The sequence below is a fragment of the Cyrtonyx montezumae genome, unplaced genomic scaffold (genome assembly GCF_038088225.1).
Source record: "Cyrtonyx montezumae isolate F1298 unplaced genomic scaffold, pur_monq_1.0 scaffold_13, whole genome shotgun sequence".
Taxonomy (NCBI): Eukaryota; Metazoa; Chordata; class Aves; order Galliformes; family Odontophoridae; genus Cyrtonyx; species Cyrtonyx montezumae.
Window position 1 is genome coordinate 28426922 of NW_027071859.1, and position 15013 is coordinate 28441934.

At 37.9% G+C, this 15013-nt stretch overlaps 1 protein-coding gene across 1 annotated transcript in view; it reads left to right on the top strand.

Annotated features, from left to right (window-relative positions):
* The window catches only part of KCNQ5 (potassium voltage-gated channel subfamily Q member 5), a 244422-nt gene that overhangs the window by 202352 nt on the left and 27057 nt on the right, over positions 1 to 15013 (top strand). Inside the window, exons 6-9 of the mRNA XM_065730893.1 lie at positions 4563 to 4673; positions 6517 to 6612; positions 10353 to 10447; positions 12701 to 12727. Of these exons, the coding sequence (XP_065586965.1) occupies positions 4563 to 4673; positions 6517 to 6612; positions 10353 to 10447; positions 12701 to 12727 (329 nt within the window). The remainder of the gene's footprint in view (positions 1 to 4562; positions 4674 to 6516; positions 6613 to 10352; positions 10448 to 12700; positions 12728 to 15013) is intronic.

Genomic DNA, 15013 nt, shown 5'->3' on the forward strand with positions numbered 1-15013 from the left:
GCCATTTTAATAATAGTATTTTTGGTATAATATGTAAAACAGTATGTGGGAAATGCATAACGTGCTTCTTAGTCATGAGTTGTTTTTACTGCCAGAGTAACCCACATGCAGATTTTGAAAAGGTCAGATTGTGTGGCATTCTAGGGGAAATCAATGCTTAGTTGCATTGATTTATTTGCAAAAGTTGTTCTTACTTAAACCACAGAATATCTACCAAATCCTAGATTGAATTCTGTGATGGCAGAAGTAGAAGAAAAGACTGCATGGAAGTCAGGCACAAATTGTCATCTTAAATTTCAAGCTTTTGGAGGCACTTATGCTCCACCCCAGGACCAGACCTGGAATGTGGCAATTAGCCCACTCATTAATTCCAATTATTTGATGGCTGTACCATGCTAAGGTCATGTCACGAATTTCATTTTTAAAGCCCATAAATTTTCACTGAGACAAAAGGCAGGATATGGCATACTAATTTGCATCTGAATACTGCACTGTAGTTGCACATTGTACTGCGCAATATGCAGTTTAAGCATCATGCTAATGTTTCTACTGTGAATACTCTTATGGTTGGAGTTCCCATGGTGCTGCTCAACACAGCTTTGAGTGTGCATTGTATGGAGAGTTCAAGCTCAAAATTTACTAGAAATGGTTTAACAGTAAAAAAAGTAAACTGCATGGGAACAAAAAGTCTGAAAAAAAAAATTCAGGTCTTTCAAAATCAAACCTTACATGATTTTCTGAGAAGTGTTGATGTTAGCTAGAACTGATCATGTTTATAGCAGCATTTAGTTTAGTTTTACCTGCAAATGTAATGCAATTCAGATCTCTGTTTCTCCTACGCATTTAACAGAGTTTCTTTTAATAAAACATTATTTTCTAGTAGTATCCAGTAGTTACAGTTGGATACAGAATGGCTCTGGCATTTCACAGTGACCTGTAGGTGAACAAAACAGCTTACAGTGAATAATACTGTCACAGTTACTAGCTCAAATGAGTCAATATTGATGGTGGTTTTCAAATTTAATGGGATGATAGTCTGTGCAAACTAAACTGTTTCAGTAAATTGATGTCAGGTAAAGATTCAAAAGGTAAGTACTGCTATCAGCACATAAAATTATGTCAGAAAAAATATTAGATAAGAGGGAAGCCCTCTGGGTCCTATCTCATCTGATTGAAGGCACCTAGGTTATTTAAGCTCATTCATTATTATTTTGCCTCACTTATTATTAGCACATTTATTAGTTCTAGCAATGAGATATAACACAAGTTCTATCACAGTGGGTTTTTTTGAGTCTGTGTTCCTTGACTTATCTGTCCAGTCCTGCATTTTAGGATATGTTGAGTTAGCTGCTGAAGGAACTTTCCTTTCCGTTATGCAAGTTTGGGTGACTAGATCATTTTAAAACACTTAAAGATTGTAAGATTTCAAGCTAGGTGAAGTGAATCCTAACCAAAGAAACTGTTTGGTTTATTTTCCTCTACTTAAGCTGTGGTGATCAGAGACACAGGGCTGTTTGGCAGAAATCCTCACACTATTATTTCCCATTTACTGCTTCTTGATCCTTTTTTACCACGTTCCTCTCTCTACCCCAACCTCCTCCCAAATCATCCCTATTTGCTTCCATAGGTTTGTTACATATGTACCCAGATTTTGTATTTTTGATACTGTGATCTAGTTACTCTTGGTTTTGTATGATATTTATGCTGTAGTTACTTAGGTAGCGTTGTTCTTGCAAGACTTGAATCCTTTAAAGGTCCCCAGTATTCTCCCAGTTATCTTTGGGCTTAAGGTCATTTCTCCCTTAACTCCCCATGAGATTCAACCTTCCTTCATAGTGCCAGCTGTAACTCTTGTCAGCATCTTTATCAGTCACATCTTACAATTTCATTTCTTATCATGGTCTCGTGTCCAGTGTTTTCCACACCACATTCAGTTAATGTTACACCAAGGTTATGCCATTCAGAGCTATATGTTCAGTTATTTGCTTGAACTACTAACAAAGATCGTGAGGATTATTTCTGAATTGGACTATGAGGATATCTGGAAAAATATTTTCTTAATTATATAATCAGAGGAATATAAAACAAGATCAAATCCACTTGTTTGGTGTCAAGTAATGTGATATGGTATGGTTCTGATGCCTGTGTGTCAGTATAAAGACCATTCTGAGCTAAAAGACTCCAAAATAAGTAACAAGCTGCTGCTATGCATAGACAACTTCATGACCTAAAAGAATGGGAAAAAAAGGGTTTAATATGGTTGTGTTCTTTTATTTGGAGAAATCAAGTAGACATGTTGTGTAGGACCGTTTGCATAGCTGTCAGACATCAAATCTCAAAGGCTCAGGTTTGTCTTAAACAGTTTCAGAAGATGCTAGGTGACAGTAGGGTTTATTTGTTCAGGTGCTTCATTATTCTCTGGGTCGTAATAACTTCAGACTATTCTGCACTTGCTCTCTAATGCTAAAAGCTGGGAATGCCCTTTTTGCTAAGCAAAATAAAACCAAACCAAGCCCCTCTGCAAGTTCAAGAGCATGGTTGCAAGAGATCACCTCTGCCAGAGAGAAAGGAGGCTGCATTCTCATCTGCTTTGTTATCATTTTGTCTCAGTAACATGCTTCCTTTGCCTGCATTGTGCAGGCTCTGGTGCTTGTTAGATGTTTCCATGAGCTGACTCAACTTTCCAAAATGAGACACACAAACGTGGGTAATTCTGCTTTCCTGGGATGGAAAGCTGGGAAAAGGGGATGAAGGTAGAGTGGGAAGGGAAGTGAAGAGGAGCAAGGAGAGCAAGACCTGATAAGTACCCAAGGTGGTGGAGAGCTGTGCGTCCCTCCAGGCTAGCATTACTACCTTGAGACTCATTAACCTCTTGAAATTTCATCTGCAGCTGTATTTCAGCTCACTCTCTTTTAGTCACTATGGGTTTGTGAGGGTAAATTACATCCACAGTTTGTTCCCAACAATAGGAGCAATTAAAGGCACTGTTTACTATCTACAGAGCCTTAAATAGTTGAAATCTAATTACTTCCAAAAGACTTTCCTTCTTTTGTCCTGTGGTGACCCCTACATTAAATAGAATTGCCTTGGCTGTCTTTCATAAGAATGAACTTTGAGGAAGCTGGAAGCAAAATATTGTCTCTAGAAGGCATTTTCCTGAAGAATTCATTACTGCCAGAATATTTGCTAAGCCTGAACTTGCCCACATTTGGTACACGATGTAAAATAATTCTGTGCACATGTTCGCTGTTAATAACAGGCCCTGTAGTCCTTGGCACTCAGCCGGTTGTTGTGTATCTTTGTCCTTTAACATCGTGTGCTGTTGCTTGAGCGCAGTCCCTGCAGTCTTCCACCCAGCCTCAGAAATGCTTCACTTGACTGTCCTGCTCCTGGCTGCTGCACCGAGCAGCACGTGGGCCTGTAGGTCCTGCCAGTCTGGTTCCCCGGTTCAGGCCTGGCACACCTCCCAGGCCAGGAGTAGTCTGGAGGGCATTTCATTAGACTGGGGAAAATCACAGGCACGCATAGGATGAAGCTAGAACTTTGGCCTTATTTTGCTGTAGAGGTACACTTTGTAGACCATGACCACACAGCAGTATCTCAGCAGCCCTTGCTGTGAATGTACTCAGCCTGGAGAGTGATTTGCACATACAGCAATCTGTGCTGTATCCTCTGTCGTGGTGCTATATGGTGAGGGTGCTGACCTCCACACGCACAACTTTTGAAACATCTGTGTGGTGTGCCTATCAATGCACCGTCCTCATGAAGGAAAGGCAGATATGCTCTTCTTTCTCCTTGACCTCTTCCCACACAGGCCTGAGCTAACACTATCCAACAGCCTAGGGTTGTTGGACAATCATGGACTGTGCACTGTCTTTTCTCTTTGTGTGAGGAGGCACACAAAGGTCTATCTGAGCCTATAGGAGGAAAAGGGAAGGGACGAGGAACTTCCTATAGTTCCTTCCAGCCTTAGATAAACATATTTTTGTGTTTCAGAAGATGACCCAGCCTAAATTGTAGTGGTGGGCTTGTAGAAAATGCAACCACTATCCGCTCCTTGTATTTGAATATTTTGTCTTTGAACTTCAATTTCCTTTTAGTACTACTGTACTTCTCTGATATGGCATCTGTGAAATTTATATTTGTGTAGTTGTGCAAATATGTACGGTCCTGCTGAAAGCAGCTGAAACATCTGTACATCCACTGAAAAGGACACCTTTTTCTGCTCAACTTATATCATTTCTCATCATTTACTTCAGTTGCGAAATCCCAGACCTTCCAATCTATTATTTATTCATTGCTTATTGAGTTTTCTTTTTCTCATGTTTATTATTTATTTGTTTTATTCAGTCATAGACTGTATTGAGTCTTCATAGAACAACATATTCACGTTACTTATGTATGTTTCTCTATTAGAAATATCTGTATTTCATCTGTCTTGAGTTACATAGTGGAAAAAGTGTTTCAAGCCATGTGTATAATCACAGACTAACCCCTGAGGGACTTCTGGTAATCCTTGATGTTCGTTCTTTTGTGTGTGGTTTTTTTTTTTTTTTTTTTAGATCACATTGACAACCATTGGCTATGGAGACAAAACTCCTCTTACTTGGCTCGGAAGGTTGCTTTCTGCAGGATTTGCTCTACTTGGCATTTCTTTCTTTGCACTACCTGCAGTGAGTATGCTTAAAGTTGTACAACATTCATAGAAACTTCAGTAGCTCGTACTGCTTTTAGGATGCAAAAAGCTGAAGGAAACTTTCTAAGTGAAGAACAACTGTTTAAGGTTTTTTACTCTGTGACAATATCAGCGAACTGCTAGCACCCAAATAAAAGATTTGGTGTTGGTGTCGTTATGTTAGTTTTGTAGAAGATTTTTGCTCGGACAAAAATGGGATATAAGCTTAAATTAGGTACCATGCTACTGTGTAAGACTGAAATTCCTTTCTTTAGTTATGATTTGTGACTCATATATTACTGCTTTACCTTCAGAGTTTAAAAAAAAAATCAGTTGATATGTATTTCTGAGTTAGTTTCTATTAAAAGAAAAGTGAGATTATTTAATTTTTGAGTGTAGTAAAGTGTAGTAATTGTGAAAAACTATTTCTTTTAAATTAATGTTAAATCATAGACTCATAGGATGGCCTGGGTTGAAAAGGACCTCAAAGATCATCTAGTTTCAATCCTCCTGCCATGGGCAGGGTCACCATCCACTAGCCCAGGCTGCCCAGAGCCACATCCAGCCTTGCACTGAATACCTCCAGGGATGGGGCATCCACAACTTCTCTGGGCAACCTGTTCCAATAAGCAGGAAATCAGAAGTGACATTTGTATTTTTTTATTTCATATATAACCCATCAATATTTTAATACTTTGATTCATTATCCATAGATCATTATAAAATATGTATGCTGTAATAATGCATTTGCTTTTAAAAATATAAACAAATCAAGCTTAAAAGTCAGCATTTGCCAACAGTATTGAATCATCTAATGTATTACATTTATTTTTTTATTTTATGCAGAGTATTTTGGTACCTGTGACGTTATAATGCATAATAATAATTATATTACATTACCTGTTTGTGAATCTTTGACATTTAATAACAACTATTGTAATTAATTACCTTTTTACGTAGTCATCTCTAGCAAGAACGTTACTCTTAGCAGAACTGCAAAGAACATGTAAAAAATGAATAACCTTACATATAAGAGATGCCAGAACTTTTGTTCCTTGTGTCGTATCTATATACAGAGATTGATTTTCCTCACAAAGACTTTTGTGTTGAATCCATTTGTAAAATATATGGGTGAATCTTCTGTGCATTTCTACTATTTTTTATTTATCTTGGCTAAGATTCAAGTGGAAATGTTCTTCCTTGTAATGCAGGCATGTCTTTTCAAATCAAGGAGGGAGAAACATTCTTGGTCTCTGAGTCTGTCTAGCTGGAGTTCTATTTATCTTATAAAAAAAAGTTTAAAAAAAAGAAAGATGATTCACTGTCAGCTTTTTACATACCCTCTAGAATGTACAGTGGGGATTATTTAGATGAGAATTGGTGAGAGGAAATGATCTTAATCTCTTATGTAAGACATTTTATTTAACATTTCAAAAATCAGAAACTATAATAAGCACTGCGGATATGAATTTTGTTATGTATGTATGGTATTTCTGTGAAATGGTCATTTCATTATTCATGGCTTGCTTACCTCTGAATGTTTCTTCCTGACTGTATATATGTGTGTGTGTCTGTCTGTGTGTGGCCTTTAGAGTTGCAGAAATATAGTCTAGCAGGAACTTGGGCATGTCTGGGGTAAACAGTCATTGATAGTACCACAAATGTTATCTCATAAGGAGTATCCTGTCTAAAAATGTATGGGCACTGCTGTTGAGCCTTATACTGCCTTGTACAAACATAAATGAAGAACACATTCAATTACTTCAGATCAAAATTTTGTAGCTGATTGTGTATATTTGTAGAAAAAAATATCTACTGATAGATATTGTATTGGATTGCAGGGCATCCTTGGCTCAGGATTTGCATTAAAAGTGCAGGAACAGCATCGCCAGAAACACTTTGAGAAAAGAAGGAATCCAGCTGCCAGTCTAATTCAGGTAAATATGAAAACAGTAAAAAGATAATAGAAGTTGATTTTAAGTACATATTGGAGCAAGTTTTATTATTTCAGTTTGGAAGGTTTTGTGGAAATAATGTTTAACACTGATTAATTTCATATGTTTCATGTATATGGAATTTCCATCTGCAGTTTGTGAGTGCTTCATCCATACTAAAGAAATTGAGTTGATTGCATTTCTGTAGCAGATGAATTAGAACTGATCCCTGGACAACCCAACTGACAGAGCAGCGCTCTTGCCGATATGCTCTTCATGAATACAGGGTTTAGAGTACTCCAGTGAGTGAGGTACTTGCTGAAAATGAACTGTCCTGTCCAGAAATTATTAGTCAATTCAAAAGCTAGAAAAGTAGGCAGTAAAAATTCCAGAACTTATGAATTTTTTATAAGTGGCTTCAGCTCCAATATTGACATTGTGGTGCAAATCAATGATTTGCAAGGAGGAGTTATTATATTTTAAGTACAAGTGTCATTATATGCACCAGTACTGATTCAGGGCTGACCTGCTGGAATGGAGGCTGGAATGGAGCTCTGCAGAGAAGGACCAGGATGTCTGGTGAACTACAGATTGGCCACGAACCAGCAGTGTGCCCTTGTGACCAAGAAGGCCAATGGTATCCTCAGATGCATTAAAAAGAGTGTGGCCACCACACTGAGGAAAGCGATCCTCTCCCTCCATCCTGTCCTAGTGTGGCCACATCCAGAGTACTGTGTCCAGTTCTGATCTCCCCAGTTCAAGAGAGCCAGGGTACATCAAGAGAGAGTCCAGTGGAGAGCTATGAAGATCAATAGGGACCTGGAGCATCTCCCTCATAAGGAAAAGCTGAAAGACTCGAGGCTATTCAGCCTTGAGGAGAAGAAACTGAGAGGGGATCTTAACAACATTTATGAGGATTGTTCTAGAAATAATGCCTCCTATTTTATTATGTTGGCCTGTATTGTCAGAGGTGATATGGCAGTAAAGGCTCAACCTTTCTCACGATATTCCATTACTTTTTGTTGCTGTACAGCAGATGACTGCAGAGGAGCAGTCTGACAAAATGGTGTCTGACACAGAAGTGTGTATGAAGCAAAGATGAAATTGAATTCTTCTATGTGGAAAGAATTGTACCCATTAATATTCTTTGATTCTTTTTGAACATTTATGGAGACCAAACAGTGGATGTGAGCACAGTGAGGCAGCAGGTGGTGTTTTAGCAGTGACAACAGCAACGTAAAGGACAAGCCATGTCCTGTAAAAATCTACACGGCTTTCCAAGCATGGCATGCAGGCTTCTGTTTATCACTGGCAAAAATGCACAGACTGTGTTGAAAAATAGTTTTTTGTAGCTGAGAATTTGTTCTATCAAATAGTACTATTGTGCTCTCTGTATCTGTTGTGGTTTCCATAGAAATAAATATGAGGCATTATTTTTGGAGATGTTTTTATTATGATAATTAACAAATCTAAATCTGCTCCTTTTTTTGTCTATAGTACTATAGTATGTGAGTTTGGGATTACATTCTAAACTACTTCTCCCATGGGATTCAAGTTTGATTGCCAGAGGATGGATATAATAGACGCAGGCTTTGGATGTAGCTCTTCTTATTGTTGTATGAGAATCCAATCAAAATGTTTATAAGATGGTATACTAAACACATTAGGAGTAGCCAGCCAACTGATCTTGGGAAGAGACTCTCAGTGGGCAAAATCGCTGTTAAAGGAAGACCTTTGTGGTGGGATCCAAGAAGTGAAGATCATTCAGCATTTTCAAGTTCATTTTCATGTTCAGCATTTTCAGTCATCTGGAAATTACTGTAAAATTGCTGATGGTGATATTTGCCAATATAGCAATTTGCCAGTATATGGCAGAATAGCAAAGATGAGGGAAGGCACATGTCAGTGAATGTATGAACAGGCTGGAATTATTCCAACCAAGTGGCTTAATATACCAAGTACAAAGCTGTTGATCCAGAAACAGTGACCTCAGTGTATTACTACAGGACTCTGTCCTAATATTAGCAGCTCCAGAAAGCACTTGACCAAGCATGAGAAACATAAAGGAGAAAGAGTGGGGAAGAAGGGTGAAGAGCTTCGCCCAGGTTCCCAGTATGTTACTTAGACAAGGTTTATTACAGTTACATAAGGAACGAGGAATGTATTAAACTGATATTACCACCATGTGTAATGATGCTAACAGTACTAACATGCTGCATATAACCACAGTTTGTAAATGAGGCTGGAAAACTATAGAAAACAAAGGAAAAAAGGGTGGGGAGATGAGTCCATATAAGGAGAACATTTCATGTTTAGACTTTCAGGGTGGATCTCAGTTGTGTATCATCTACTCTAACATGGCCTGTTGTTTTTTCTTAGTGGTTTGTTATAGATACTGACAATGGGCAATGTGAATTGCTACTATAGTTTATCAGGATAATGTCTGTTTTCTAGTGAGTTACTCTGCAGAATTAGCTTATGCTTAACTCCTCAGTTGCAGTAGATACACTGTCTGCTGGAGCTTATACCTGGCTGTGGGATAGCTAAGCTATCACAACCATCAAGTATAACGTACAATACGAACATACTTTTCTCTATTTGTTTAGTTTATGAGAATCATGCAGTGTGAATATTACTGAAGCATATAAATCTGGAGAGGAAGTGCTGGAAAACAAAGGGCTGTCTAACCTAGCAGATAGAAACATAACAAATTTATCTGGCTATAAGCCAAACCAAAAAGTTTCAAATTAAAAATAATTCAGGGATTTTTGACAATGAGAACGATCAGCCAATTGAACAATTTACAATGTGGCAGGCTCTTCATCTGTAGGTGAAGGCTAGATGCATCTGTGGGAGATCTGCAGGAAGACGCAGGGCATTCAACTCTGTACAAGAACACCTGGATGACATTTAATGCTTGACATTATACAGGAAGCACGGATACTCAGCTAGTACAAATTAATATAGTTATGATGACATCAGGAAAGCTGTACCAGTTTGCAGAGATGAGAATCTATCTTACTAACCACATGCAGTTATAAATCTAAATGTTGAATACATTTTCAGTGCTAAGCTTTGGTCGCTCACCTTTGAAATTAATTATTTCATAGTTCTAAGCATTTAGTAGTGTTTCAAACCACAGAGAATACTTCTCTTCTAAATGCTTTTAGTCTGGTTTTCATTATCATTTACAAAATGTATTATGACACTTTCTTTACCTGAGACTGAAAGTTTGTGTGGGTTTCCCCTATGGAATTGTCACAACTAAATCACTGTGATGCTTTTTTCAGGCACCTTTATATGCTGAATGTTTTCTGGTACTTCCATGAAGCTAATAACACTTGCCATACCATGTTCTGATTTACAAAAGCTTTGGTAGGTTTTTACTGGTATTTACATGCTCACCCTAATACGGACATCCCAGTCTGAGCAAAATCCACTCTCTCCATAACCAGTTCAGTGGCATTGTCACTTCATGTTCTTGGTTCCTTTGTGCTTTTCTATTGTTTCCCCATACCAGGCTTCTTGGCGGTTTTATTCCACTGACACCAGCCGAACAAACCTGACTGCCACCTGGCGATATTATGAAAGTATTCTTCCTCCCCTCAGGCATGTATCAGTGCTATGAATGATAAAAGAAAGCCATGACTTGTATTGGTTACTAATCTGCTTTTCAATTTTTTGTTTCATCCCCTGCTCCCTCTTGCCTTGTTTTTCTTTCTTATCACATATCCTGCACGTAGTGTGTATGGCGTAGTTATGCGGCTGATGAGAAATCGGTTTCCATTGCTACCTGGAAGCCTCATTTGAAGGCCTTGCATACCTGCAGCCCTACAAAGTAGGTACAAATATGGCAGCTGGTGCCATTCTTGATGTCTGTTCGAGCTCATAGAGAATTACTATTTGTTTGTTTTGTCTTGTTTTGTCTTCTTCAGTTCTCTTAAAAAGTTTCAACTAACAGATCAGGCCATTGTTATCTGGGAGCCTACTAAAGAGATACAAATACAAATCACCTTCATTTATTGAAGAAGTATCACTGAACAGAGGCATTAGAAACGTTTTAATGAAAAAACATTTATTTATCAAGGGGAATGTTTTACTGCTATCCATGCTCCATACCAGCTGTGCCTTAACATACTCATTAATAATCACAGTCCCATTTTGAAGTTATACTAATTCCTCCTGCATGCTGTTGGTAAAGGTATATCCTTATTTGCAACAGATCTTTAGAAGAACATGCCTATTGGAAAATACTACTTACTGTCTAAGAAAAAATGGCTCCCTTCAGTCTTGAAAGTTTGGATCCTGAATGAAATTCTGGTATAAATTCAGGAGATTGTGTTTAAAAAAAAAAAAAAAAAAAAAAAAAAAAGCTTGCTTCAGGTGAAGATCAGGACTGAAAGACTCTTCCTGACCTGTGGGGACTAAGGAACACATCTTAGTCCCAGTACTGCAATGGCAGTGTGGCAGTACTGCAAATGCACTCTGGGGTGTCAACCAACAGCTGTCCACTTCTCTGCTTTCCTCCAGTCCCTGTTTTCGTGGAGCAGAAACATATTTAACTGCTCTTCTCTAGATCTGTTTTATTGAGAGCCTGAATGTAAAGAGGACAATGGAAAGCACATCTTCCTCTTACTCTAGAAGGGTGACTGAAACCAGACTCACTAGGAAGTTCAATCCCTGATGATTTGTCTTTGGCATGTACCTCTGTTTCTGTCACAGCAACCAACAAGCATTTGAACAAACGTACTTATGAATGGAATTTTTCCTTGAACTATCAATATATATATATTTGCCTAGTTTCAATTTATATTTAAGAAAGAAAATATTAATACAGAGCTTGTTCCTTCAGTTAAAAACTATTTTTGCACTCTGACTAGACTGTGCCTCTGTGTTAGACTATAGCTACAGAGTACCTTTCCAAAGGAACAGCTTTATGGCAGTTTGCAAATGAATGCTCTGGGGAATTTCCTGCTTCTTGTCGTTACTTCTAGTATATTTAGTGTTTCCTTAAGGGAAACTGTATCCTCAGCTATGCACCCAGTCAGTGGAAGGTAATTAAACACCTGATATCACAGCTTGGCAAAAAGAATTTATTCACGGCCATAGTGTGGGTGAGAATCCAGAGAGCACTGGCCATCCAAGACCCTTCAACAGCCCAATTAAAGATTTTCCAGAAGGTAGTAAGTTGACTGATCCAATACAGGATAGAAATCAGGAAGTAAATGATAATAAAGATCAGAAAGGAGTACAATAAGAACCTGATGGGAAAGCTCTGATAAGCATCCTAACTGTTGTTATTGCAGACAGTGCAAGAGAATTAGTGGTTTCTCTCAAAGCTGGGTGATGAACATCCACATGACAGTAAAAAGGTAATTGTGTGCCAAAAAACTCAGCCAAAAAGAGGTTTGGCTGGGTACACAAAGCTGATTTCTGAATTTCAAAGAGTTGACAAGAACAGAGCCATAAGCAATCAATTACCATAACCATAGTTCCAAAATGCTTCAAACTACAAAGAGCTTTGAGATTAAAAGTTACATGGAATATTGATTTTAATAAATGTACAAAAAAATTTGACCTATACAAACAGGCTGAAGACAACACTAGTACAAATGGATGGATGTGAAATAATGAAGCTGTATCCCATCTAAAGTATTTTAAAATATGACAGTCCCTTGAAAGTGCATCTAATTGTTATTTTAAATACCTATTGCTAATATACCATATTTTAAAAACCTATTGCTGTGATACCCTAAAATTAAACCTTTTAAAGCCTACAGAAGCCTACAGCTTTCTGTTATATATGTGTCAGCAATGCATTTTGTCTAAGTGCTTTGCCAACTCAGTCTGCAGTGGTACGTACTAAGCATGTTATGCATGTGTTAAAACAACTGGAAAGCTTACTTTTCAGAAGCACTGTAGCTATGAGTCTTGCCTGAATGTTTTTGTGGTTGCAATGTATCATGTGTGTTGTACACTAATTAACACATCCATTTACGTTTAGCATATATCTAACATCATCTGTAACTGAGTAATGTGATTACTATCTGCATAACAAATATGTTTTTCCCTCCCACTCCCTGACCTGAAGAAAAGAACAAGGGGAAGCTTCTAGCAGGTTTGTAGTTCAATTTATTTCTTTCATCTATGAAATCTCTACTGCTTAAAAGCTTTTTGCTGTTCAATTCTCTGTGTAATAGGTTCAATAAATTGCTAACAGATAATAATCAAAATCACAAATTAACTTGTATTGATAAGAGTAATGATGCTGAAAATAGCTTGAATGGAAAAATTAGGCTATTTGATTACTTTTCTAAGTCTGAGCACTAAGTACTTGTTACAGACCCTGCTCTGGAGGAGAGATGTGCCCTCTGGCTCCTGTAGAGTAGAGGCATGTGGTGTCATTTGGCTTTGAATAAATTGAATAATTTGAATTAAGTAATTTGAATTTGAATTTTTACCTGGTGTAAGGAACCTGCTTTGGCAAGGGGGTAGGACTCAATCTCTTTGAGGTCCCTTCCAACCCCTGTGATTCTATGAATACAGATGTGTTGCCACCTGGCCTGGATGCAGGCAGAGGACTGGGTTGCTTGTAGCATGGAGACCAGGGCTGCCCTCATGCAGTAAATAAAGCCCTGAAGAGCCTATGCTCACAAAATTATTATTAAGGTTGGAAAAGGCCTCCAAGATCTTCTAGTCCAGCTGTCAACCCATCACCACCATGCCCACTAAGCCATGTCCCTAGAAGATGTTTTAATCACAGTTCTAAGGCATGGAAATTCTGCCCCTCTTCCTTACGTGTAGTTTGCATATTTAGGGCATGGAAAGGACTTGGTGGCCAGAGAAGAAATTATACTGCCCCCAGAACTATTTAGAAGTGTGAGTCAGTAAGCGTTGGGCAATCAGTAAAGCAGGGTCAGAGGAGAGTTTACATCCCAGGAGAAAATCAACAGACAAGAAAAAAGCATCAGTCACGCATCAACTTCTGAAATGCACCTACGCTGTGCATGTGGTTTGCAAGCTCTTTTTGCTTATTTAATCATCTGTGAGCAGTTTGAGCACTTCAGCACCCAGAATGCAAATAGCAGGTGGAAAGTTTGCCAAAATTGCCCTCATCCCTCTTCACTTTTCAGACCAGTTCCCTGCTGTCTGACTCCATCCTCTTCCCTGAAGTGCACGTAACTGCTATTACCAGAGTACCTTGAAGTGAATGGATTTGTTCTGAAGTGTCCCTTGGGAGCGCTTAACCTACTTCAGCATTTGCAAGAAACTGTCACTGTCAGTTCTGTTACTTTTCACAAACATTACCTATATAGGATTGCTGGCAATGAACTGATCTTATTATCACTGAATTATTATAACTGAATTATTATAGCCTGATCAAAACTTTTTAGGCTTGCTGGTCATATTTCGTATTCCTTCAACAACATTTAAAATTACTTTCAGCGTTTTTAAAGTGAGACTGGAGTTGACAGTAAATAAGTCTCCAAAACAGTGATGGAGGGGGAAATAAATTGCTATAAGCTGCCCCTTTGTTAAATATAGCTGCTGTGGTTTTAAAAGTCATCAGTGATTTAGCCATATTCTTTCACTTTTTTTTTTTACACTGAATGGAAGATGTTTGCCCCTTCAACAAATCTTCACCTGTGTGTTCACTGTTACATACTAGTGTAGACATAACAATGAACTTGTTAACTTTTTGAGATCCTGGTCTACAGTAAAAACCTATAGACCACTCAGTGCCTTTTTATAAAGGTGTGTTTTGTCAGCAGTTGTTCATTGTTCTTATGCTGATATAGTGCTCTATGTTTATATCATTTAAAATACATGTATGTGTTCTTCTGTTGTAAAAATGTACATGCAAACAGCTGCAATGTACTGAGAGATGACTGTCCTCGACTATTTAACTTCTCTCTTACTGAACTGCTGAGTGACTTGCATGGGATGCTATGTGACCTAAGTAAGCTGCTTCTTGTTTCACTCTTTAAATGAAGATGTGTTTGTTCAAGTGATGCACTGGATTTCTTTCTGAATATGCTCTTTGCTCTATATTCTATTCTAATAACAGTGGAGAAAAAACTTTTATTACTTTAGGTAAAAGCTATATTTTCTTGTCTACCAAATCAAATTTTATATTTGCAGAAATTTTTGTCTTCTGTTGTGTGTAGACCTACCATCTTTCATTAGGCAACTGCATGTTATTGCCTGAGTTAAGAGAGCTATGCTTATGCAGCTATAGCTTCATAGTGATTTTAAGAAAAATATTTTCAACACATTACATGTTGTATTTCTCAAAATAGTACACATATATGTTCTAGTTAATTTTTTATCAAAAGAAAAGTTGGACAACCTTTCTGCTCAACATGTGGTGTAAACTGAGATTTCTCTGTAAAGTAGTACTAGT